The 26,761-nt window shown below is 31.4% G+C and overlaps 2 protein-coding genes across 3 annotated transcripts; both read left to right on the forward strand.

The window, feature by feature from the left end:
* Window positions 1-5,340: 5,340 nt before the first annotated feature.
* Window positions 5,341-6,460, forward strand: LOC142638072 (uncharacterized). Its single transcript, XM_075812065.1, has 2 exons — window positions 5,341-5,386; window positions 5,597-6,460. Exons 1-2 carry the CDS (start codon window positions 5,375-5,377, stop codon window positions 6,242-6,244), a joined length of 660 nt encoding a protein of 219 aa, XP_075668180.1. The 5' UTR covers window positions 5,341-5,374; the 3' UTR covers window positions 6,245-6,460.
* An 11,158-nt stretch (window positions 6,461-17,618) lies between these two features.
* LOC142640832 (AP3-complex subunit beta-A) lies at window positions 17,619-26,544 on the forward strand. 2 transcript variants are annotated; one of them, XM_075815119.1, is made up of 11 exons: window positions 17,619-17,880; window positions 17,960-18,036; window positions 18,141-18,390; window positions 18,653-19,315; window positions 19,888-20,061; window positions 21,620-21,746; window positions 21,836-21,945; window positions 22,702-22,902; window positions 23,324-24,321; window positions 25,047-25,316; window positions 25,894-26,544. In XM_075815119.1, exons 1-11 carry the CDS (start codon window positions 17,665-17,667, stop codon window positions 26,261-26,263), a joined length of 3,456 nt encoding a protein of 1,151 aa, XP_075671234.1. In that variant the 5' UTR covers window positions 17,619-17,664; the 3' UTR covers window positions 26,264-26,544. The 2 variants fall into 2 exon arrangements, with proteins under 2 accessions (XP_075671234.1, XP_075671235.1); XM_075815120.1 differs by lacking the exon at window positions 17,619-17,880 and having other exon boundaries at window positions 18,181-18,390.
* Window positions 26,545-26,761: the final 217 nt, after the last annotated feature.

The following is a 26,761-nucleotide window of genomic DNA, read 5'->3' on the forward strand; positions in this document are numbered from 1 at the left end:
GTTTTTTTTTTTTTTATAGGAAATAAAAGACATTTAGATTGAGTATTAAATGGGAGCTTTTTTTAAAAAAAAAATGGCAAAGCTTAGCTGCAATACTTTAAATAAGATATTAAATTTTCTAATTAAATTTTAATACTTCTTTGCATTGACAAAAAAAAAATGTTATAAATTTTAGAAATAATTAAATTCAATGCAATTATGTGTTTAACTTTAACTGAATATTCCACTCTATGAAAAACATAAACAATTGGTTTGAAAGTATGAGCATTGTACATATAGAGTCATTAGTTATCTTTGTGTACATATAGAAGTATGAGAATTGTGTACAAAAAATAGCGTAAAACAAGAATTTCTCAAAATCAGCTTGACTTTTGGTTGTTTTAATGTGCAAATTTAATCCCTAAAGAATAATGAACAATTTGTTATTTTTGTTAGAATTTGATTAGTTAAGTGGGTGGGAAATGTTATCGTGCACACTGAACCTCATAGAATTTCCATAAAAAAATGTTTTTATAGTAAATCATTATTATCATTTTTTTAAGTATGACCATATAAATTGATTATAAACTATTTATAAAATAATACTTTTAGTTTTTGAAATACTAGGAGAATTGATTATCCGTGATGAGTGTTCTTTATTATTAGATCCAATGTACCAATTAATTTTTTAAATAGGCAAGTTTTGAATCACAGATCTCTTGTTTAATAATAAGAAACTTTTTTATGAGTTGAGTCATCCATGGTTGAGTTTTTTTTACTTTTTCTTTTTCTTCTTTGGTCTATTTATCTATTTCTCTACTAGAGGTTCATTGAGGCAGGGGTTTCAAAATATGAGATACCAGACTACCAATACCACTCCTAATCCTTAAGAACTACCCACTCCTAAGGTAGACAAGATGATGCATGAATGTGAAGACAGTTCTAGTTTAGTTTAGTTTTTTTTAATTTAATTTTTTTAAATCAATTGTATTTTAACCATTCAAGGCTAAATCACTTTGGAAATAAGAGTCATATATGTGTGGATTAGAGGTTGGCGAGGGGTGGCTGAATTGAGGGGAAAATTTGCCAAATGACACATTTTTAGAAATATTTTAGGAGAATAACACCTGAACTCGAGTTTAAAAAATGTGCTACATAACTAAATAATTTTGTTTGAGTACTATTTACCAAATTATTTTTCTAAAATTGTGCTATAGAGCAAATTTTGTCCCGAATTGAGGTAAGAGAGAACACATTGTGCAGCACCACTTCCAACTATATGCCAATAATTTTGATAGAAATTATGAGGCATACAATCAAATCCTAGTCTTATCAAAAGTGCCACATCTGTTTCTGTTTTAGTGCAAATTGCAATGTTTACCTCCCAATGAATTCTCTAGATAACTAGGCATTCGTCTCATTATTGACAATTCTCTTGGTAGGGCATAGAGCTTCCTCAACTATGCAGGGATTTAAACTTTAAAGTAGTGAACATGTCCAAGTAGAAACTAACCAGAACTTCAGCTACCTCATCGGGTTGCATGCACCACTAACTCGTTGAATTTTGAATTATGGCAATATGATTTTTTTAGGCATATTTGAGTTGCTCACATGTGAAAATATTTCATATTTTAATCACAGCCTGTAGTGAATAATTTGCTAGCTTTTAATAAAGCTGAGCTCTTTTGTAATAGACTGATTGCTATTTAGTGTTTTTTATTCAGCTTGTTTAACCTAAAAAACATATGCATTTCATATTTTCATCTCTATTTATGCGATCATGCAACTAGAAATAGACACAAAATAAATAAACAATTGTATCACTAAATCAAACCTTGTCTACCACCCCAAGATTGCCCTCTTTCTATTTTTCTCTTATTATATAAATTGTTAAATTGTGATAGTTTGTTATTGATTTGTCACTATATCTATTTCATACTATTATCAAAACTCCTATAAATTTTGATGAAAGGATTACATTGAATGAAATTAAAAGTTATATGCCTAAAATGAATAAATCAAAAATTACAAAATTGAGTTAAATTCTAGAAAAAATTTGCTTCCTAGACAAATAAAAATTTACAGATCTAATTTATAATTTAAGCTATATTTTATTTATTTCAAAATGTTTACTCAATATCTAAAAAAGATCAATTTTTATGAAAAATTGAAAAAATTATATTAAAAAATTAATCACCTTTTTATTTCTTTATAAAAAAAATTTAAAAAAAATTTTGCTAATATATACTCTAAGTGCACACAATAATTAATTATTTTTAAAAATATTTTTAAAAAAATATTGATTATTTTTTCAATTCTTAAAGCAGACTCTTTCTAAAATAATGTACTACTATATGTTTTTACGCCATTAGTAAAACCTCTTTTTTAATATTATCTAAACAGTAAACATACTCGTATAATAAAGAGAATAAAACAGGAATCTCATTGGAATTTGAACTTGGATGGACGGCCACATGTCACAAATCATCAACTTCCAATCAAAATCGACTCAAATGCCATGTTTAAGAAAGCTGATGATGTTTACCAAAAAAAAAAGAAAGCTGATGATGAGTAATGTCAAACGTTCCAGGCATCCAAACAAAGAAAGCCACGCGCTATCTTTGTCGCGGCTGGAAGTGTGTCAGTCTGGTAATCTGTGATCGCAATTGACTCTTTGACTGCATTGGGGAATGAATTTTTTTTTTTTTTCAAGAAAATAAAAGAAAAGAAAAAAAGAGCATTTCCAGAGATTAAATCAAAATAATAGGTCCAGTTTGAAAACGATATTTATAGAATGAAAATTGTTGTTTAAATATTATAATACGTATTCTTACACACTTTTTTATTTATATATATATTTTTATAAAATTTAAGTAACATTATTAAAAATTTCTTATCAAATGGATCTTAAGCAAAGTAGAACCAAAAATGAGAATTTTTAGAGCTTTAAAAACCAAGTTCAGTTGTATACTCAAATGAGGCAAATTGGTCACTCTCTTTAATCAGATGAACTAAAATCAAAATCCTTTTTATTTTAGAGGGTAAAATCTAAAAACATAATTCTTAATAGTCTCTCCAAAGTTCAAAAAGTGTTTTGCTAATGAACAATCTTCCTCTCTGTATAAAGTGCTACTCGCACTACTTCAATACTATCATAAATTTAGTGAAAATCTCTTTTAAAGTCCAAAAAGGTCCATATTCACCAAATGATGCCGAGAAAGATTGTTTGTTAATAATAAATTTATTTTAGATAATCTTATTCATTGAAGTATTTAAAAGCTTTTGTTGATCATTTTAGAAACATTATATGAGAAGGAAAAATTATATAAAATTAAGTATTTCAAAGTTGATACAATTAAGTACTTGATTAGATTTTATACAACAACATCTGTGAAGTAGATACAAATAGATAATAAACTTATTGTAAAGCAAAAGTTTCAATTGGTGTCATATTTGATTAGTTTGAAGTATTGTGCTAGCTGATAAAAATTTTCAAGACATTTAAAAGGAGTTTTATTTTTATTTTTTCAATTATTTTGTAAACTATATTTGGTTTTTGATAAAAAGATATTATCTAGGTTTCAACAACTCGTTAATTTTTAAGAAATTTAATTATATTAATTTAAACGATAGCAATTAAGATAGTTAATTTGCTTTAGGTTCCCTTTTATTTTTAGCCCTTAAAGCTCTAAAAATAGTTTTATTCTAACAAAGTTCAAACTAAACAATGGAACATGCATGATTAATTAACATCAATTCTGTATTGAAAGTAGTTTTGAATTTTTATTGAGAAAGAGAAAGCAGTGATTGGCTGTCCTTCCAGCCAATATTTTCCTTTGACATAGACTCATTCATAATTATTTTATTTTTATTTTTATTTTAACTAATGTTATTGACGAGCTGGATAACCCGCGGATGCACATATATGCGTATACCTTGCAGGAAAAGTTCAGCTTAGGCCGGTTGGTGAGGAAAGTTTCACCAATTCCATATTTACTGTGCAGAAGTCATATACCCTTAACTCAATCAATTGGGACAGCTACCTGGGGGGAAAACTTATGTACATTTAACCAAACCTAGATCATCACATCTAAGAAAATATTTAAAGAAATATTATGTTCATAATATCTTTATAACAAATTTTAAATAGCAGATTAGCTATTATTGATAGACAAAAAATTAATTTCAATGGTAAGTATAGATTTCAATGGTAAGTTTGAATTATTACTAACGACTTACCATCCATGATTTATTATGAAATTATTATGAAAATGTTATGGATATTATCAATTCAATATTTTATGTGCACACAAGTCATATGTACGTACGTATGATGTATCCTAACTGCAAGTAACTCAAACTGGGGAAAGCTACATGGGGGAAACCTTGTGTAAGTTCAATATTAAATTGACTTTTGCACTGGAAAGAAAATAAAGAAAGAAGACAGAGGACAAAAAATGTTATAAACGTGGGTTGACTACCTTGCTTCAGTGCTTGGATGTAAATTGTAAGACTAGTATTCCACGTTTGTGGACAACCATTTTATTTTATTTTTTTTATATGGGTGCACTCAACCTTTTGTATTTGGCAATTTGCCAAATTAATTTTTTAACATAAGAATGACCATATATTTCCATTAAAAAACTGTTAAATATATATTAACCCATTAATATATGCTCAAATTTAATTTTATTTTGTTTGCAATCTTAGGTCTCCTATTTGTACTAAAAGTATATTAGTTTAGAGTTTAGTCTATTACAAATACCCTTATTAAGATTCATTGTAATACATGATTTGTATTTTATTATTATATATAAAAGATGTAACCCTTAAGAGTTTTCTCCATAGACTCTAAATAGTTATAGTGAATCACTTTTATGCTTTTATTTTGGCATCTATTATAGCATATTTAACAGGGTATATCAATGCTAATATTCAACAACAAAAAGATATAATTTAAGAAAGTGGTAAACTATACGGAACTTGGGAGAGGCCAGGGAGAGCTCCTCCATCCTAGGTCCCTAGCCAAAGAAGAGTGGTTTTTTATTTTATTTTTATTTTTAAAGCCAATGCCCTGACCTAAGGCACTCCGTAACCAATGATGCAACATATGAATTATCAATAAAATTACAACTACTGCCGCATTGACTTCCAAAAATAAATAAAGTTGAACAAGTCGCTTCCCATTAATTATGAATTTATGAGCTTTCTTAACGATCAAGATTAATTGAACCCTTCTACAGTTCTACTTCTACTAAGGGTGACAGTATTTGACAATGACAGAGGCGAGCACTATGAAATTCATAAATTGATTTATAACCTTCCTAGAAATAGCAAGTCTTCCATAACTTTCTTTTTTAAAAATTTTCTGAAATGAGACCTGTATAAAGTCTGCATGTCTTGTAAGGTAAATAGTTTTGCATCCAACAAAAGAGAGAAGAAAATGGAGTTTCTTACATAGCTTTCAAATAATCCTCGTGAGAGAAAATATATATGCTTGTATTTTTACAATTAATATTTATTTACATTTTTTTTCTTCGGATACATAAATTTTGTTAATTAGTAACTCGTTTTGTGCCACTTAATGAATTGAAAATCATGCTGTTACATATTGCAGCAATGGCAATCACCAGTGTGTTCTTCTTCTTGTATGCATCTTCATGAGGAATGCGCTTTAGCTTCTGCTTCTGGCTCCATTACTCACCCATTCTTCAAGAACAGCCACTTCATATTTCATGATAATGAGCCTCAATCTGACACTATATTACTTTGTGTTGCATGTGGCAAGAATGTTCAAGGTTTCATGTACAAGTCTTCAAGTAACAAAGCACATGTACTTCAGACTTGTTGTTTGAAGCTCCCACATAATAAGACTAATGATGAAGGGGTGAATGTAAATCTTCGTAAAAATTTGTCACTGACATCAAGGTGTCAAATATGCCAAAGTAGGAAAATTTCAAAGGAGATTAAGGGCTGGGCCTATGTTTCCAACTGTGGCAAACACCATTATCATGTGGCATGCGTGAAGAAGCTGATTTTCAACAATTTGAACACTGTTCAAGTCCTTGAACCAACTGATGGTGGAGAAAGCAACAACAGTAACCTGATTTTGCAAGTATTGCAGCAAAGTGGCTTAGCTGGAACGAATGTCCGTGAGTTTAGCTTTCCAATTTTGACATTAATTCTTAAGGTCATTATTTCTGCCATCTCCGGAAATGTGTCATCTATCGTTCTTAATATTACAGATTATTTAGGCTTAGGCTAGCATATATGTTTTCTTAGAAGAAGAGTGTGTTAGGCGGTTCCTTCTTACATGAAGGTGGTATCTTATGTAAATAATAAATCTCTCATGTGAGAGAGGCCGATTTCTCCCAAAAGAAGATGATGAAGAAGTGTATGCACGGTTAAGTAGCGGCTGCAATTGCTTTTCTTTTTGTAGAAATTTTCTACATAATTAGCCACCTTCAAATCAAAATTGACCTTTTGCCTATGTTATAATCTTCTTGTTATACATGTGGTATATACTTGTATAAACTCTCAAAATCTTGATTGTGTGGTGTTGCTTAATGTTTTGTTTATATTAAGGGTCTGTTTGGGATCCGCTTATTTTATTGAAATTGAAAACTTTTTGCTAAAAGTACTGTAAATAAAGATAAAAGTTAGTTGAAATAATACGATAAGATCCATGAATAGTATCAAAAAGTGCAGTAGGACCTATGAATAATAAAAAAAAAAAAGCTAAATAGTAAAATAAGTTGACAAAAATAATCTTACCAAACAAACACTAATTATATGTTTGGCTATTATATTTGCAATACCCATTGAATTTAGCCAAGAGGGAAAATGATAGAAATCCACTACGTCTTGATAAAGGGAGAAGATTCCCAGAAGAAGTTTAATTTGATAATTCTTTTGGGAGTGAAAGAAAATTCATGATAAGAGCTACGTAAGAGAGATTAAACGTTGCAATCCTTATTGAGTAAAGTGGATTTGATAATCATTCTTGCACTCTGTGTGTGAGTTCTTGTTGATTTATTTTCCATTACTGTTGTTTGTTTAAATCTTTGAGTGTTATTGCACAACAAGTGGTAACAAAACTTCCGCTACATTGATTGGATGACAAATCTCTTTATCTATTTTTTTGTAAAAAAAAAAAAAAAAATCGAGACTTGTACTATAATAAATCTCAATATATAGTGGCCTAAGACCTCTGAGTTTGAAATCTTTAGGCATTGAATGCGTTTTCTTTTTAATGAAAAATGGAGGAATAAAAAAAATTAGGTTGATTTTTTTTTTCCGTCCTGCATTGTATTGTATGTCCTATTGAGGATACATTTATTTATTTTTTTTAATTATTAAGAAAAGAAAAGAAAATAGTTTAAATAATTTTTTGGGATTCATGTTAATATATTATTTCAGGATATAATTCAAAAGTTTATTTAAGCTTTGTAAATAACTTTTTTTTTCAAGGTCCGTTAGATCATCCATCTTTACCCATAAAAATATAATTATGTTATATATGATTCTGATCCGTATATGTATATATTTATGAATTTTATGTGGATAAATGGACAATTTGTGGCATTCTATGTGCTTAATTTCTAGGTATAGTAGTGTTCCTCTGAACAAGTAACGTCTATAAATAATTCAGGGTCCATATCGTTTGATCATATATGTGAAGAGAACATAAAACTTTTCATGAGGTAAATGATAATATATATATATATATATATATATATATATATATATATATATATATATATATATATATATATATATATTATTAATTTGATATGGCGAACCGAGGAAGATGCTTAGCTTATATTGCTTGAATTTTTACAAATGATTATAATTTCTTATATGGGTGAAAATAAAGCTTTAATTTGATCAAATTGTTACATCATGCTTGAATATTAAAGAAAAAACAATTAAAGCTCTTTCCGGCCAATATTTATAATTTCTTAATCTTGATAATCAAGGCCCTATTTGGATTTTTTTTTCATCACTCATCACTCCTTACTCAATTTTCGTCATTCATCACTCACCACTCCTTACTCATCACTTAAAACATTTCAATTTTCTAATACCCACCTGTTTTGTTTTTGTTTTCACTTCATATCACTCAAATATTTCCACATTTTTGTAGGTCCCATACCTGAGCTAAGTGTCAAACCCTTTCATACCCACAAACCCACAAAAAAAAAATAAAATACAAAACCCAAATCGGAACTGCTACCCACCACCACTGCACTCACCACCACAAAAAAGTACTCACCATCATCACTCATGTATCAGGCGTTTTTAAATGGATTTTTTTCAAGTTGGATTTTGTTGAATATAAGTTAGGCAACATTTTATTTGGGCTCTACAACAATTTAGCTCTTGAGGAGCTTCTCTTGAGGTTGAATTTTTTTTTTAATTATTTATAATTGTAATATTTTATGAAATTTAGGGCTAGAAAACTAGTTATAAGCATTAAGGGTCTTGAAACTCAATTAGTTAACTAATTATAAATGACAAACAAATAAATAAAAGACTAAGGAATAAAATAAGAGTTAATACAATACCTCTCATAAAACAACCCAATATAATCATTAAAAAAAAACAAAAAGCAAATTGATCTCCATGGGAGGAGATTCATAAATCAGAAAATCTTACTGTAAGGAAGCTCTCTTCTTTGCCAAGTAGTCAGCAGACTCAGCACATTGATTAACCTCGATTCAATCATTAATTACTTAATTGTTTCACTGCAACATGAAGATTTTGGTTTTGGATTGTAATAAAGGCGAGTGAAAATAAATTATACATATTTTCATTGATGATTTAGAAAACACAAATAAAAAGTAGACTTATTTATTCGGATTAAGATCTTTTATAACTTTTTTGATAACTCTATCCAGGAAAAAAAAAATTGACGAAGGGAAACACAAAGAAATTCATAATATGACTTTGTATTACTTTATGAGCTTTCTTGGCGATGAAAATTGAACAAGACAACACGTCTTCCAAGGTTTTCGGTGACCAAAATGTACAAAAGAGAGTACGATGAAATTTGTAATATGAACTATAAGCTTTCTCAGAAATCAAGAATTTGAGCAACTTCTGCCAAACATTCTCTTTATCAAGAAAAGTCAAAAGAACGTCCAAATGCATATATGTAAGACTTTTTATAAATAAAGGAAAAACAATTTATCATCCTTAATTCAGTCATTACCTTTTTCTCAAGAAAAAAAAAAAAAGTCATTACCTCCAACATGTCATAATTTTTTTTTTTATATTCTATAAATCAACTAATGTAATAATATAAATTGAAAAACTATGTATAAATTTAATTGGGATTAAAGCTTTGTTAGGTTTGCTTTTTGATTTCTCACACACATAATTACGTTATGGTTAAAAAGAAAAAAGAAAAAAAGAAAAGACACCATAATTACATTTTTCAAGGCTAAATCATAATAATTTTCTTTCGTTACTACAAAATCTCACATAAATTGCTGGCTTGAATATTTGTTAATATCTTCATATGTTTCTAAAAAAAAAAAAAAAGATCACACTTCATATTGAGATATTTCAAAACAAAACACACAATACATTTGGTGTTTTATTAATAATGAAGAATAAACACCGATCAAATATAATATAATTATTTTAGTAGCTTTAGTAATTAAGTGAGAGAGAAAGTTCTAGCCATGTTTCATAAACTCATAATAACATTGCTATTTAAAAAGCCCAGAATGAAAATGAACAAAAACTAAAAGCGTTTAAAGCTGTGGCATAAGATAGAGTTGTTTTTTGAAAAATTTTAGTGAAGAACCACTTCTATAAAATGTCATATTTTTAATTGATTCTGTTGATTTATTTATTTTTTATGCTAGTAAATATTGAAAAATATAAAAAAAAAAAAACTATTTTTATATAAAGTTTTCTATCAAAATAAACAAAGAGTCCGTTTGGGTAACACTGAACACGTCCAGCGTTCAGCATTTTTTTTTTTTTTTTTTTCACTGCCGCATCGGTTCTTTAGGAGACAAAGGTCACTGTGCGTGCACAGTATGCGCACTGTTCACGTACTGTGTGCGCACTATTCACGTACTTTTCAGCAATTTTTTAATTAAAAATGAGTCTCACGGTACTATTTACACATTTAAAAATTATTTTTCTACAGTATTTTCAGTTTTCAGTTTTTAATTTTTAATTTTTAACTGTATCTAAATGGACCCAAAGTGTAAACATAACTCTATCTTATTCGAAAAAAGTAAAAAAGAAAACTGTACGAAATTCATAGCATGACTATATTATGAATTTATGAACTTTGGTAGCGGTCAAGACTCCCACTAATAATCACTTATGTCCTTTCTCAGCAAGCAAAATCGTACGAGTACTTTTCTTCTGCTTAATTGTGGAGGTAATAAAACTGACAACGACAAAAGAGATCACAACGAAATTAATAACTCGATTTATGAGCCTTCCTAGAAATCAATAATTGAGAAAGAGTCATCCATAATTTTTTTAATTTCAAAAATTCTTTTTTGTTTCAGTTTGTGAAATGAGACTTATATAAAGCCTTGTAAGGGCAATTATTTTTCATTCCTTACAAGTTACAACCAACAAAAGCTAAGGAGAAGAAAATAAAGTTTCTTACATAGCTTTGGAATTAATAATTCTGGTGAGTAAATATATATGCTTTGTATTTTTTTCATAAATATTTATTTATATTTTTTTTTTCTTTGGATACAAAATTTTGTTAATAACTCTTTTTGTGCCACTTGTTGAATTGAAAACCATGTATCATCACCACCATTTTTTTTCTTCTTCTGTGCAATCTCTTTTCTCCATATATAATCATAATATATTTTAAAAATATTATTATGAACCATTTTTTTTATTTGATCAAACTCCAAATTCATGTTTATTTTCACTTAAATTGTCCAGGAATTTTGAGATCCACAAGAAACAGGCTAGCCATTGACTTGCTTGTGAAGTCAATCTTCTGAGAAGATATGGCGAGAATTACTGAGATACAACATCCCAGCCACAGACATCGGCTTACACTGTTCACAAGTATCCAAACTTCTTTCCAGTGTGATGGATGTAAAGAGCGAGGGCTTGAGTCATGTTACAAGTGTAACGAAGGGAATTGTACCTTTCATCTTCATGAATATTGCGCCTTAGCTTCTGGTTCTGGTCCCATCACTCACCAATTCTTCAACAATTGCAGCTTCACATTTCATGGTGAGTATCTAGCTGACAATAGAAACTGTGTTGCATGTGGGAAGAGAGTCAGAGGGTTCATGTACGAGTGTTCAAGCAACGAAGCACTCGTACTTCACCCTCGCTGTTTGAAGCTCCCACATAGCAAGACTACTTCTGATCATGAGGTGAGTGTAACTCTTCGTGAACAGGTCTCACTCATGAGATCAAAGTGTCAGATATGCAACAGGAGGAAACTTTCAGAAAATATTAAGGGCTGGGCCTATGTTTCCGATTGTGGCAAACACCGATATCATGCGGCATGTGTGGAGGACATGATTTTCAACAATTTGCACAATGTTCAAGTCCTTGCACCAACTGAAGGAAGCAACACAAGTACCTTGAATTTGCAAGTGCAGCAAAGTGTCTTCAATGGGAAGAATTTCCGCAAGTATGGTGGAAGAATAATAAAATTGATTGTTGAGGTCATTATTTCTGCCATCTTCGGAGATGCATTCACTATCATTCTTACTCTTGTAGATGCTATACAACGAAACTAGCATGCTTTCTTCAAAGAAGAATTGGTTTTCTTTTTGGAGAAATTTTCTTCAAAATTAAAATAAGATCGTTTCAATTTCAATATGTTGTTCTGCAGGACGAAGATAGCATCATGTTGACTGGTGTTGTTGGTTTAATCTGCTTTTCATTTGCTCGAATGTCAAGACTCACTTGGCAACATCTTGTTTTTTAGTTAAAATTCACTTTTTCTTTTGTAACCTCTAGCATTTGTTCTACTTGTGATCCCATTATTTTATAGTGAAAGTTTTTAATAAACTAGGAACAGTGGTTTTTTCCTTCTTCATTGGAGAATTTTCCATGTGATAATTTAATATCTTGATTGTCTGAATTTTTTGTTTATATTAAAATTATGTTTGGCTAGTTTATTTGGAACACCCGCCATTGCATTTGCACAAAGAGGGAAAAATGATATAATTCAGTTGTGTGTTGTATTACTTAATTGGCTATTTTCCCAACAAAGAGTTTCATTTGATAGAGGAGAAAACTCTAATAAGAAGAGTAATTTGATTGTTCTTATGGGGTTAAAATAAGAGTTGTGCAAGAGGGTTTGAGCATTGTTATCCTCATTGATTATAGTTGATATAGGTAGGTTGTTTGTTAAACCACCCAAATTCTTCTATTCTTTATATGTGTACTTGTTTAATTGTCTGTTCTTATTGTTATTTCATTATTAGTTTAAACTCTTGAGTTTTATTCCCCAAGTGGAAAGAAAAATTCCACCAAATTGAACGACAGTTCTTTATCATCTTTGTTAAAGAAAATCCAGTCTTGTAAATTGTAACAAACTAGCCTCTCAATAGTCAATATTGTCAAAAAAGATTTATTGGCCAAAAAAGGAAATTAAAGGAAACCTACCGGTTTATTCACTGATCCAAGACTAGGATTAAGAATTGTTCTCAGGATAATTTAATCTTAGCATCCTATCTATCCCATTTGAAATAAATAGATTGGATTTTATTACATTATCAGTAATTTAAATATTTATTACAATGATGATATTTTATTTTTTTATTTTTGATACATATAGTTAAAAGTTAATATTGTATATTTGTTTAAATTTTGGTAATATGAAAAGAGAATATCATAAACTATATAATAAAAGTTGGGCTTAAAAGCAGTAGTTGCAACACGTGACTGCACTAAATTGCAATTTTTTTTTTAGAATTTTAGAATATAAATATAATTTTTTTTATACTTATCTTCTTCTCCTATAATTTCTAAATTGATAAAAATCTTAATTTGATTACAATCCAAACTCTTTATCTAATTTTTTTATTATTAAAATTTATAAGTTGATAAATTTTTTTAATTTGATTACAATTCAAACTCTTCATCTAATCATTTTTTTATTAAAATTATATTACTATGTGTAAAAAAAAAAAAAAAAAACAACAACAACAACATAGTACACGTAAAAAACAAAAAACAGTAACAATCTTCATCTATTCCTTTTTTTTCTAATTTTAAATTATATTACTTCCTGTAAAAATTATAAAAAAAAAAAAAAACAACAACAACATAATACCATTAAAAAAAAAAAACTACACATTCAACAACAAAATCTTTCTCTTCACACGTGACTTTTTTTTTAGACAATTAGTGTTCATACCGATTTACCAAAAAATGTTTTTGGATAAAGTTAAAAAAAAAATGTAAATAAGGTTATAAGTATTTCAATTTAAAGTAAACACCTTCTTTTTCTTCTTTAAAAAAAAAGTATCTATAGATAATAAACGTTTATTCTTCTAAAAAACTTTTTTTTTTGTTATAAAAAAAAGTTTCATTTTTTCCATAAAAAAAAAAAGTTTTTCTTTTCTTTCTATTCATATGAATTCCACTTTTTATAGGATTTATGAGATAGAAACAAACAACTTGATTAGAAATCTTAATTCCAATAGGATTTAACTTCTATATCAAATGAAACTCTACCTATATATTACTCCAATAATATATATATATATATATATATGTGTGTGTGTGTGTGTGTGTGTGTGTGTGTGAATGTCTAAATCCCATGACAGGTATGCATTCTTTCTTCATTATTATTTTTTCATTTTGTTTAAGCTATTTTTCTTTAACTTCAAAAAATTTAATAAAAACTTCTCACATACGTTTTAACCCAGTTCATAATATTGAACTTTTGTACTCATTTATTCTCTTATATAATAATTGATTCAGGTTTTAGTTACTGTACTTGGAATAATCCTGAACCTAGTGGGTCTTGGGCCTTGGCCTCATGGTATGGTGCATGACCACATGCCCATTGGACCTTTGGCCTTGATTTGGACACGCTTTAAGGCCCAATCCTAGCCCAAATACCATAATAGGTCTATCTGGACTTAAGCGTATTAGAAGCAAGCACATACCAATCAATTTATAACTTGATCGGGACAGCGTTTGCTCAGGACGGTCTACGTTCTCGGCAACCCAGTATTGCCTTGGGGAGTATCACTGTCAAATATCCATTTGGAGGCAGGTACCAGTTCCAATGCCATTATCATCATTCCCAACAGAGCATATTCTTACCAGAAATGATAAGATTGGACCCCCTTCACACAAGTGAGATCAGGAAATAATCATAACACCTCCACTCTTCTTAAGCTATAAATAGGAGAATAGAATGAGAAGTGGGGGTTGGCATTTGGAGAGAGAAAACAAAGAGTAAGAGAGTGAGAACACCAACACCACTAGGAGGGAGAGCAACATGTAGAGGAAAAGGAAAGGGAATCTGTGAGAGAGAGAGAGGACGTCATTGAGTTGCTTGGCCAGGGATTACCCATAGTAGAAAACTCTTAACCCACCATACAAATAAGTTGTGAACCCAATCCTAGGCCCAGCCCAACTAGGAAAATTTGGGTACGCACAGTTACATACTCACATTTTCATCTCTTAAAGTAATAGAGAAAATAAACAGATTTATTCTTTATTCTTTTTTCAAATTTATATCTTAATTTATAATTTGTGTTATTTTCTTAATTTTAAATTATGAATAAATTTTATTATGTTCTTTATATTGAATGTACATTGTTATTTATAGGATTTTGGTTGTGTTATATTCTTCGGGAAAAAAAAAGAAAATAAAAGAGTTTATATAAATTTGGCAACAAAGCTAAATAGATAAGTCTAAGAAATATTTACTAATAATAGTTTTACAGTAAATCTTTATTAACATGATTAAAAAAAATTGAATAGAGAGATAATTTATTAACGTGATTTAAACTCTACTAAAACTTTTTTAAGAGATTGGTTTAAAAAAATTTCAAAGTAATTTTTTAATTATTAACTATTATGCGCTAACTTCTAATTACCAAAACTCACAATTGAAATACTAATCTGTATGAGATACCACTTCCAAAGATTAATATCTTAGTTATTATATATTATACGTTGGCTTTTTTTTTTTTTTTCAAAAGAAGCGTTTCCCTCTCTTCTCGCAAAACAAAAGGATTATAACAATAATTAGCTAAATAGAGGGTAAGACTATACCACCTCTTTTCTACAATAAATGTTAAATTCAGATAATTTTTCATGTATATACATACGCTACACAAAGGGATTATAATAAGAATTAGCTAGATAGGGGGAAGATTACACCACCTCTTTTCTATAATAAATGTTAAAATTAGATTAGTTTTCATACATATACACACACATGTAGCGTGCAACGCACTTAACTTAAACTTGGAAGGATGAAACTCACTCAAGTTTTAATGCTTTCTTCCATGCTTTTAAGGACAAAAATTAAATTCTCATGTGAGTCTCTCTCTACTTCAAATTTTTAAATGTTTAATAGTTTAGATTGTTCTTAATTATTGAATTGAGATTTCACTTAAACATGATTTTAATTATTGTTTTGGATAGTTTTTAACTATTAAATTTAAGGGTTTTCTATTTAAATATATGTGATTAATTGAGCCTTAAAGTTCAATATATTATTAAAAATCATTATATATATATATATGCATTTTATGATACCTTAGTCTCACGCAACATGCATTCATTATCTAACTTAAAAATAAAATATTCATTTATTTTAAGTAAATTAGTAAAAAATTATTTACATATAAATTTTGATTGAGTATAATGCTAGTATGTATTAAAAGAAGTAACTTCTTGTTTTTCTTTTTGTAGAAATTTTCTACGTAATTAGCCACTTTTATATAAAAATTGGCTTTTTGCCTACGTTGTAACCTTTTTGTTATACATGTGCTATATACTTGTATAAAGTATAAACTGCACAATCTTTGTCTTCGGAATAAAAATGACTAATTTATTTTTTAAAAAAAGAAGAAGAATTAACTGCATAATTAGCCCATTTCAAATCAAAATTAGAAGAGATCACTTTAATTCCGATTTTGATGAAATTCTTTAGTATGTTGTTACCAACAAAGATAGCTTAATATTGACCGGTATTGTTGCTGGAAATTTCTCTCAGTTTGCTTGGTTACCAACAAAGATAGCTTAACACTGTGCAAATTTTTTACTATTTTGTTACCACTAACCAATACCCTTGAATATGTACCAGCAGAGGGAAAAAAATGATAGAATTTTGATATGTCTTGATGGAGGAAAAGACTCTCAAAAGGAGTGTGATTTGATAATCCTTTTGGGATTGGAATGATAATTGTGATTGAAAGGATACTCATAAGTCATAACAAGAGCTTATAATATATAAGAGAGGTTGAATATTATAATTCTTATTAAGTATTGTTAATTTGATACCCTTTTTATAGAGAAATTCATCTCCATAGATTATTTGCCAAACCATGTAAATTCTTATGCTCTTTTTATGTATGCATGCTTGATGATTTATTTGCCTTTACTATTATTCTTTTAAATCTAGGTTTGAAACCTTATGTGTGTGGGATGATATGACTATACATGCTCAAGAAAAATAGTTAGGTACTTAAAGAGTTATGAATATCATTGTTTCTTAAAAAAAAAAAAAGGTTTCAATAGTCAATATTATCACAAGCAATGAGAGAGAGAGAGAGAGAAGAAAAAAAAATTGACTAGTTTATTCACTAATCTAAGACTAGCATTAAAACGATTAGGAATTTCAAGAGTTTTTAGGATAACTTCAAGATAAAGTTTTTAACATTTATCCATTCTTAAATAAGTTGCTTGGATTTTATTACATCATCAATGATCCAAATATGAATCAAAATGATAATATCCAATGTTTGTATCTAATAGATATGCATCAAATCCCCTGCACCATTGTAATTACCAAAAAATATATTAATAAAAAAAATTGGTCTCATATATTTTATGGATAAACAGTAATAACTCTAGGATATTTCTGAGTAGATCATGAATTGTCCTTCCACATCACATTTTCCTTAAAACTAATAGTATAGCTGATGATATGTCCAAAAGATGAGTACATAAAAGAAGCAATTTTGAAGAATTTGCAGAATGTCCACCGTTTGTATCTAATCCCTACATATGGGATCTTTTAAGGCACACTTCAGAGAGTGCTTTGTAAAATATTTGGAAAATTGACACTTGCTACGGAACTAAATCAAATTTCCTTTCTTTATCTTTAACCCAAAAAAAAGAAAAAGAAAAAGAAAAAGTGGGTTTTAATTAGCTTAAATAGTAAAATATTTTATGGTTGTATTAGTAAAAAATTTTATGGTTGTATAAGAGATTTGGGGTTCAATCTTATAATATATCAAAAACTGATTGGTATCTTGGTCTGGAGCGAATCTTATAGTTTGAAACTCTTTTAAAAAAAAAAAAAAACTCTAGGGGTACCCAAACAGGTGCAAGTCCTAATCGACATTCAGAATACGCATCTTCTACATCCAAACATACACAGTACACTCTCTCACCAGCTGCAATTTATCCGAAACAGAGAGAAAGATCTCAAATATTCTGATTCCGAAACCCGAAACCAAAAAAAAAAAAAAAATGTTCCCTCAGTTCGGAGCCACGGCGGAGACTCTAAGCAAAGCGTCGTCTATGGTGTTCCGAATCGGCACCGACGCTCATCTCTACGACGATCCCGAAGATGTCAACATCGCTCCTCTCCTCGACAGCAAGTTCGACTCCGAGAAATGCGAAGCTCTGAAGCGATTGCTCGCTCTCATTGCTCAAGGCTTCGACGTCTCCAATTTCTTCCCTCAGGTTCTCAAAACTACAATCACACCGCCCAAAATTTTGCCTAATTCTCACTTAATTCATTGCTTAATTAATCGAATTTCAGGTCGTTAAGAACGTGGCAACTCAATCGCTGGAACTGAAAAAGCTCGCTTACTTGTATCTACTACATTACGCTGAAAAGTACGTAACCTAGGGATTTTGAATTTTATGTATGTATGTATGTATGTATGTATATATGCTCTGTTTGGCTAGTGTGTAATTATACAATTTGATGAAAAATTTAGGCGTCCGAATGAAGCGTTGCTATCTATTAATTGTTTCCAGAAGGATTTGGGGGATCCGAACGCGTTGGTGAGGGCGTGGGCGCTTCGTGCCATGGCCGGAATTCGTCTCCATGTAATTTCATCTCTTGTTCTTGTAGCTGTGGGAAAATGTGCTAGAGATCCTTCTGTTTATGTTAGAAAATCCGCTGCCAATGCGCTTCCTAAGCTTTATGATCTGCGCTTAGAGGAACATACCTCTGCAATCGAAGAGGTCTGGTAACTTAACCTGTGTTTTTTAAATTGAATGATATGTTTGTTATAACAGTTGTACCAAGTTATGAGTGAATTCAATGTGGGAAGTTGGTTGGGGCAATGGTTTTCGGTTATTGAGTTGTTACGGGGTTACTTGAGTATAACTGTTATAAGAGATAGGGGCACTGGTAAATTTAATCATTTAATCACATAGTTCTAACGGGGACAACATGAATTGAAAAGGGTTTGTTTTTGTTGTCTTTTTTTTATGACTTATGCAGATTGTTGGAATATTGTTAAATGACCAATCACCTGGAGTGGTTGGAGCTGCAGCTGCTGCATTTGCTTCTATTTGTCCGAGTAATTTTTCTCTTATTGAGAGGAATTATCGGAGGTTATGTGAGATTCTTCCTGACGTGGAAGAGTGGGGTCAAATAATCTTAATTGGGATCCTTTTGCGCTTTGTAATAGCTAGGCACGGGCTTGTTGAAGAATCTATTATGTTTTCTTTGCATAGTACAAAGAGTGGCAAGTCTGAAAAGGATGGTGAAGCTTCCAAAATTTCAAATAAAGAAGACACTGGATATGGGAGTAAGAATGATGATTTTGGATTAGGTGCTGACGTGAGTGGGAATATTGACTTGGAGTTTTCAAATATGGTGTCCAGGTGTTATATTGAAGGCCCAGATGAATACTTATCACGATTAAGTTACGCAAACACGGGTCCTTCAGAACTGAATGTTGCACAATTTACTTCTGGAAAAAGTAATGATGATGTAAAGATCCTGCTGCAGTGTACATCCCCATTGTTGTGGAGTCATAATAGTGCAGTGGTACTTGCAGCTGCTGGTGTACACTGGATAATGGCACTGAGGGAGAATGTCAAGAAAATTGTCAAACCACTTTTGTTTCTTTTGAGATCATCCAATGCCTCAAAATATGTGGTACTTAAAACGTCTCTTTGAATCTTTTGGTTTCTGCATATTTTGTATGTTCCTTCTAGTTGAATTACATGTTTATATGACATGCATGCATACCATATCTAAAAGAAAAGGGATACCTTATTTCTTTATGTGGTTAAGAATATCTCCTGCCTTGCTGATCTGATCCTCTATAGTAGGATGAGTTTGCTTATATCTGTTATGTAACCCCCATCCTTAATTCTCCTATGCCCTATCTGGGACCTGTTTGGTGAGAAGCGCTATCTTAAAGCTTTTGGTTGGTTAAATAGCCTGCTACCTTTTGATGTGGGTGATACCCATGCATGAAATTCAAAGTTTCTCTGGAAGTTAATAAGCCATGATATTGGATTTTCTTCAATCTTTATGCATTATTTTTCATAAGTGAAAATAATTTTATTCGAAAGAGGTAGCTTACATTGAACCATGCATTATGAGAATAGATATCGCTTTTGTCGAAGTAAAATCTGGGACTTCATTTACTGTGCTTATATTTTGTTAATTTTCAGTTTAGTTTGTAAGATGGTAAGGATGGTTAAATCAATTGACTTTTGCAGGTCCTATGCAACATTCAAGTCTTTGCCAAAGCAATGCCCTCTCTCTTTGCTCCACACTTTGAAGACTTCTTCATATGTTCTTCAGATTCATATCAAATAAAAACTTTGAAGCTTGAGATACTCTCATCCATTGTTACAGAATCAACCATTTCATTTGTTTTTAAAGAGTTTCAGGTATTTCCCCCTGTATTTTTTCTCGTTTCACTAACTTTTAATTAAAAGTGGCTACCTTTTGGAGGAATGTCTGTCAATGTTGGGCTTTTTTGATCCCTATATATCAGATAAAGTAATGATCATTTTGGAACTTTCTGTGGGCTGGACTGTAATTGAGTTACTTACCACATCAAAATGTTGTGTTAAATAATTTCATTACAGTTCTTATTTTTCGGAAATCTACCATCATTTGTTGGAATTTAATTTATGCCGTGTAATCCATAAATAACTGTAGTCAGTGACATGTTACACTGATGTGTTTATTTTTGCATATATGGGAATGTTTAACAGGTGCAGCTCTAAAAAGGCAATGCGGTCATGCACAATCAAAGGTGTAGGGTTCATGCGTTAGACCAAATTTGAAAATGGTCATGCTTCCCTACATCTTGATACTAACTATTTCATGACCTAGATGCTGTCAGTGTATCTGCTTGGAACTTTGTTGAACGCTTTGCTTTTATTTCTTTTTTTGATAAAGTAATATATATATAAAAGAAAAAAGGAGTCACCCAAGTATACAGGAAATATACTGGGGTGAAACAATCAGTTACAAAAATTTCATAAATCTAATAAATCAACAATAGAAAAGAAAGAAAGATTTCTCGAGGCAGTCAGCCCCGTCCAATAAAGTTTGGAAAAAGAATAACTTGAGATCAAGCACAGAATGCTTGGTATCTTCAAAACTTCTGCTATTCTTTCCCTCCAAATGCAGCACATCAAACAATGTGGGATAATCATCCAAATGTGACCATTTCGATGACTACCAAAGTGACCTTGCTAGAAAGCTAGAAGCTCAACTATAGATTTTGGCATCACCCAGAGAACTCCAAACAAACCAAAAATCATGGACAACAAATCTGAAACGATGGGGCAATGTAGCAAAAGGTGGTCAATAGATTCACCATTACATTTGCACATATAACACCAATCTATGATCTTTACCTCTCTTTCTTAAGTTGTCAATAGTCAAAATATTTTCCAAGGGAAAAGATGATCAGTCGGTAATAAATACCTACCTTGAAGCCCTTTTTCTTATCCGGTTTTCAGCACATCTTATCCTCTCCTATCCAAAACACAGTAACATTGATTGGGTAGACATTGGAACGCATCCCTCTGTGTAATAAAAGAAGTTTCAGACCTGCTTCTTGGGGACAGGAAACAAATAGAAATTTTTGGCCAATTTGAGGAAAAAATCATTAGGCGGGATCATCAATTGAAGGAATCTATTTTAATGGTAATATGTCACTTTCAAGTTTGTGACACTAAGACTATGTCTAACGCACCAATCCACCATATCCTATGAAAATCTTGAATTGTTGTCCAACTCTTAAAATTAACTCACATGTATGACATATGAGTCACATGCACACATTTACGCACAATTTTTTTGCTGTTGTTTGGATTGGCTATAAAATTATTTTATAATTTGCGTTTTTGTACATCACAACCATTGCATCTCTTCTTTCATGTTCTTGGGATCTTAGTGCGTGAATTGATGCTTATCTTTTAGTGTTGCTAGGATTACATTAGAGATCCAGACAGGAGATTTGCTGCAGATACTGTTGCTGCTATTGGTTTATGTTCACAAAGACTTCCCGATACGGCGACAACATGCTTGGAAGGGCTGTTGGCCCTGACTAGACAGGGTCTGTTTCCTGCTACTTGTTTTATACTGAGCTTTGGAAAAATGTTTTTTTCTTTTCTTTTTTGTTAAATGAAACGCACAACAATGCAGAATTTTTGTCTAGTGACTTTGGATCAGTGGATGGAGAAGCGGGTGTTTTAATTCAAGCAATAATGTCAATTCAATCAATCATAAAGCAAGATCCACCCAGTCATGAGAAGGTATTCTTTATTCTTCTGTTGTCAAGATCCTCTCTCACATGTTTCAGCTTTCTATATTCTGTTTATGTTATCTGAATTTTCTGGCATTTTAGAAGGATATGTAGAGGCAAGGCAAGGAACACATTAAAAAGGAATGGATGGCAAATATGACACATTTAATTTCATTTTGGACATAATTTTTGGCATCTTGTGTGTTGGTTCAAGAAAATTGGATGTAATTTTTTTTATTTTGTTCTTTTTGTTTGTGATGTTACTTGGAGGTGTTCCTTGCTATTCTTTTCATTATTTTATTAGGTTTCTCAGCTTTTTGAATTTCCTGTCATGTTGCATATTACAAATTTATCTAATAAGAATTCAATAACTATTTATAACATTAGTTATGCATTTTTTAATTGAACTATAAGTTCAGCTAGATGAAACAAAAAGTTTGTATGTCAAAGGAGAACTTTCGTACGTCATTGCATTAGTTATGCATCTTCCAGGAATGTTATTGGTTAATACTTTCTGTTATTTATGTTGTGGTTGAGTTTTTACGTTGAAGTGCAGGCCTAGTCCTTACATTTCCTTTCTTTTGGGATTTGGGCCTATTTAACACTTTAGTTATATCCAGTAACAACTAATTCAAAAGATTCTTTTTGGTTTGGATTGTTCACTACAGCACATATGCTATAGTCATGTGTTCTACAATGGAATCTTATGCATGATCTTAATAATTTGTTCTTGCATTTATAAGTAACCTCTTTTTAACTTTTACAGGTTATAATTCAGCTGATTCGTAGTTTAGATTCAGTCAAGGTACCTGCAGCCCGTGCAATCATTATTTGGATGGTAGGGGAGTATAGCTCTTTGGGGGAGACAATACCGAGGACATTATCCACAGTACTGAAGTATCTTGCTTGGCACTTCACCTCAGAAGCATTAGAAACAAAGCTTCAGATACTTAATTCCATTGTGAAGGTATGTATGAGAACTTTTCTACAGTTCTACTTTAATCTCATCGATTATTTCTATATCTTAGTAGAGAAGATTTTATGTTCTGCATTGTCCCTCTTCTCCATCAAAAAATCTACTAAGGCTATGAACATTCATTCCTTTAAATCTGTAAGGTGTGAGAAGTTTAGGTTGCAGTACTCTTCCAAACTCATGCCCATTCATGAGTCCCTTTATTTTTGTCCGTTATAATCAATTCACTCAATACTCAATTGTACTTAAGTGTATATTTGGTCATGCTATTAAGATTATATATATATATATATATATATATGATGGTTCCTGGTGTTTTTTGTTGAGGTATTGAAATCATATTGATTTTGAATTGTTTGATTTTAGTAGGTTCGAAAAAAACTGTGCTATATATTTCAAATGCCTTTTTGTACAGGTCTTATTATGTGCAGAAGGGCAAGACATTCAGAGCTTCAAAAGAGTTCTAAATTATGTGCTTGAACTGGCTGAGTGTGACTTGAACTATGATGTTCGTGACCGTGCACGTTTTCTTAGGAAAATTTTGTCAAGCAATTTAGACTCTCAAGGATTAGAGGAAGAAACAAATATTCTATCCCCAAATAAGGACCTGGCATATGTACTTTCAGGACACATATTTGGGGGACAGACAAAATCATCATCACCTGAACCCATAAACTACCGATTTTATCTTCCTGGTTCTCTTTCACAGATAGTTCTCCATGCAGCCCCAGGCTATGAACCCCTCCCAAAGCCTTGTAGTTTGCTACGAGATGACAATTTGGATCAAGGAACAAATGGCCTGGAAAGAGCCAGAAATAGTGACTCCTTCGACACAGATGAAACTGACTCATTATCTGGGTCTTTAGATGAGGAAGGTGCTTCAGATTATGGTTCTGAACATTCTATTTCTGGCTCAAATGTCAGTGGTGGCAGTAATGAGACTGGTTCTGCAAGTGAAGGTGATGACAACACTGATCCACTGATTCAGATTTCAGATGTTGGCAATGCTTTTGAAAATCAGCATGGAGTTTCTCATTCTGGCTCTGCTGATTTGGGAGAATTGATATCGAAGAGGGCTCTTGAATCCTGGTTGGATGACCAACCCAATTCATCTAATACAAGTACATCAGAACAAAGTCAAGTCCGTATATCTACAGCAAGAATCTCCATCGGGGATATTCGGCACCAAGTTAAATCTAAGAGCTACACACTCTTAGATCCTGCAAATGGAAACGGTTTGAAGGTGGTTTATTCATTTTCATCTGAAGTTTCAACCATATCCCCACATCTTGTATCTGTAGAAGTTTTCTTCAAAAATTGTTCATCAGAAAACATGTCAGACATACTTTTAGAAGATGAGGAATCAAACAAAGACTCCAATTCTGCCGATCAAACATTGGTTGCTACTGACAGGTAATTGTTATTATACTTGTCAATGACATTGCCATTTTATTTATTTATTTTTATTTACATTCTAGGTTGAACATCTATGTATGTAGAATTGAGGGAAGAGTGTATATTTGATGTAAGCTAGATTGTTGCTAATATCATGGGTTTGTACCTCTGCAAGGTCCATGCCTAAAGTCTAGGTGAACTGGTGTTCATGAAGGTCTGTTTATGATCTTGAATTAAAAAAAATGTGGTTAGATGATTTTTACTGGAAAAGTTTGTGCCACTCCCACTATTCCATAACTTACAGTTTGACACAAATTTAGTTGTTTTAATTATTATTTTTTTTAGTCAAAAAAATTCTTCATAATTGGGATGTTTAAACTTGAGGTTAGATGTGGTTTTTACAAGGTTTAACATATTTTTCTATAAGCTGGTTATGCATGACTCACGTGGTCATCCTTAGTAGAATTTGTAATTTGTATTAATAGTTGATGATTTTTAAAAGTCAAAGAGTATAGTTTTATCAATATTGTGTTAAAGTTTGAGTTTAAATTTTCAAATATTTTAAATTGTAGTCTTAACTAGTTTAAATTTTCATGCAAATTGTTTGTGATCAGTAACTATAGACTCAGCAGTATCTGTCTGAACTTAGGTTGTTGCTCCCCTCTTCCCACCCCTCCTTGTCTATTACATGCCAACCTTTAAAGCACTAAATCTTGTTGAACCTTTTTATCTTGATGCTGCAGCTCCTTGACATCCCATAATAACGTACCAATTCTTGTTCCTATGGAAGAGATCACTTATCTGGAACCTGGTCAGACAGCAAAGAGGATTATCCAGGTTCGCTTCCATCATCATCTATTGCCTCTGAAGCTGGCCTTGTCTTATAATGGCAATAATCTTCCTGTAAAGTTGCGGCCAGACATTGGTTACTTTGTAAAACCACTTCCAATGAATATTGAAGCCTTCACTGATAAGGAATCTCGTCTCCCAGGAATGTTTGAATATGTTAGGAGGTCAGTCACTTGTTGAATTCTATAATACTTACCTTCCTTCATCTTCTTCAGTATTGCCTTCTTTCCTTGTATTGTCCTGGAGGTGGGTGATGGGATTCCTAAATAAGGAAATTTATATGTAAAAATTGCTATATAGGACCTTTTCAACAGGTGGTAGTGTTAAATGTGTTCATTCTCCTTGCTTGATGCTTGGGTTCGAATCTAATACACTCATGTTGTAGTGGGTACCGAATTTTATTGGGTCACAGGATTTTACCCTTCTTAGGGTTGCCTTTCTAGGCCTGCAGTTACGAGGTGCCAGCGTCCCCTCCTAACCCCCCACTCCCCAATTATTTTTATCTCCATACCTAAAGGGGGGAAAATAGAGAGAAAAGGAATTGCAATGTATGATTTGCAACTGTCACAACATATTAACAGATAACTGGGATTTGAATTATGGAGACAGTTCTCTTTCTCTTGGCAATTTTTATTATTTGAATAATAATGGTATTTGATATTTTTTTGGGTTTAACTTCCTTTTGGAAAATGAATCTTCTTTTGTATTCTAAGTTGGATTCTCTGGCATTACATGCAACAGTTGTACTTTCACTGACCATATTGGGGAGCTAAACAAGGATAAGGGCGACAACCTAGTCGTAAAAGACAACTTTCTAGTAATCTGCCAGTGCCTAGCCTTAAAGATGCTTGGCAATGCAAATCTTTTTCTTGTATCAGTGGATATGCCGGTTTCTACCAACCTTGATGATGCATCTGGTTTACGTTTACGATTCAGTAGTGAGATCTTGAGCAACTCAATTCCTTGCTTGATTACCATCACTGTTGAAGGAAAATGCAACGATCCATTGCAAGTGTCTGTAAAAGTCAACTGTGAGGAAACTGTATTCGGCTTAAATCTGTTGAACAGAGTTGTAAATTTCTTAGCTGAATCCTCTCTTTCCCCCTTGTAATTGGTTGCATTGGAATGTGGGATTATTGATCATCAAGTTGGGGAAGAAAACAGGTGAATACTCGAAGAAATTGATTCCTTGTCTTAAAAATGTAGTGGAATTTGTTATTTCAAAGCAGTTCTTTTAAACAATCTTGTTGGCCTTTTTCTTTTGTTTTTGCTTTTAAAAAAGTTTGTGTATAAGCTTAAGCAACTTTGTATTTTTCACGTTATCCCCGTAAAGAATAGCCAATGGGAAACCTTTGTATTTTTTTATTAATTAAAACTGCCTCATGCATCTAAGTTCTTGTTCGGAGACTTTATTTATTTATTTATTTGATGCTTCTAGTTTGTACTAATCCAGATATTATGTACTGCCTTTGTTTCCTGTGGAAATGGGTCATTGTCAATGTGGACTAGACCATTTTGTCTCTGTTATCTTTACTTTTGTGTCTATATGTAAGGAATGTATCATATTTTTAGCTTTCTACTGCTCAAAAAAATACAGTGGTTATATTTT

This window comes from Castanea sativa, chromosome 6 (assembly GCF_040712315.1).
Source record: "Castanea sativa cultivar Marrone di Chiusa Pesio chromosome 6, ASM4071231v1".
In the NCBI taxonomy this organism is placed as follows: domain Eukaryota; kingdom Viridiplantae; phylum Streptophyta; class Magnoliopsida; order Fagales; family Fagaceae; genus Castanea; species Castanea sativa.

Excerpts from the sequence above, each read along its gene's own strand:
- LOC142640832 (XM_075815119.1), top strand. The coding sequence starts at position 17,665 with ATGTTCCCTCAGTTCGGAGCCACGGCGGAGACTCTAAGCAAAGCGTCG. Across the intron at positions 20,062-21,619 it reads TTGTTTTTAAAGAGTTTCAG|GATTACATTAGAGATCCAGA; the intron begins GTATTTCCCCCT and ends TAGTGTTGCTAG. Across the intron at positions 24,322-25,046 it reads ACATTGGTTGCTACTGACAG|CTCCTTGACATCCCATAATA; the intron begins GTAATTGTTATT and ends TTGATGCTGCAG.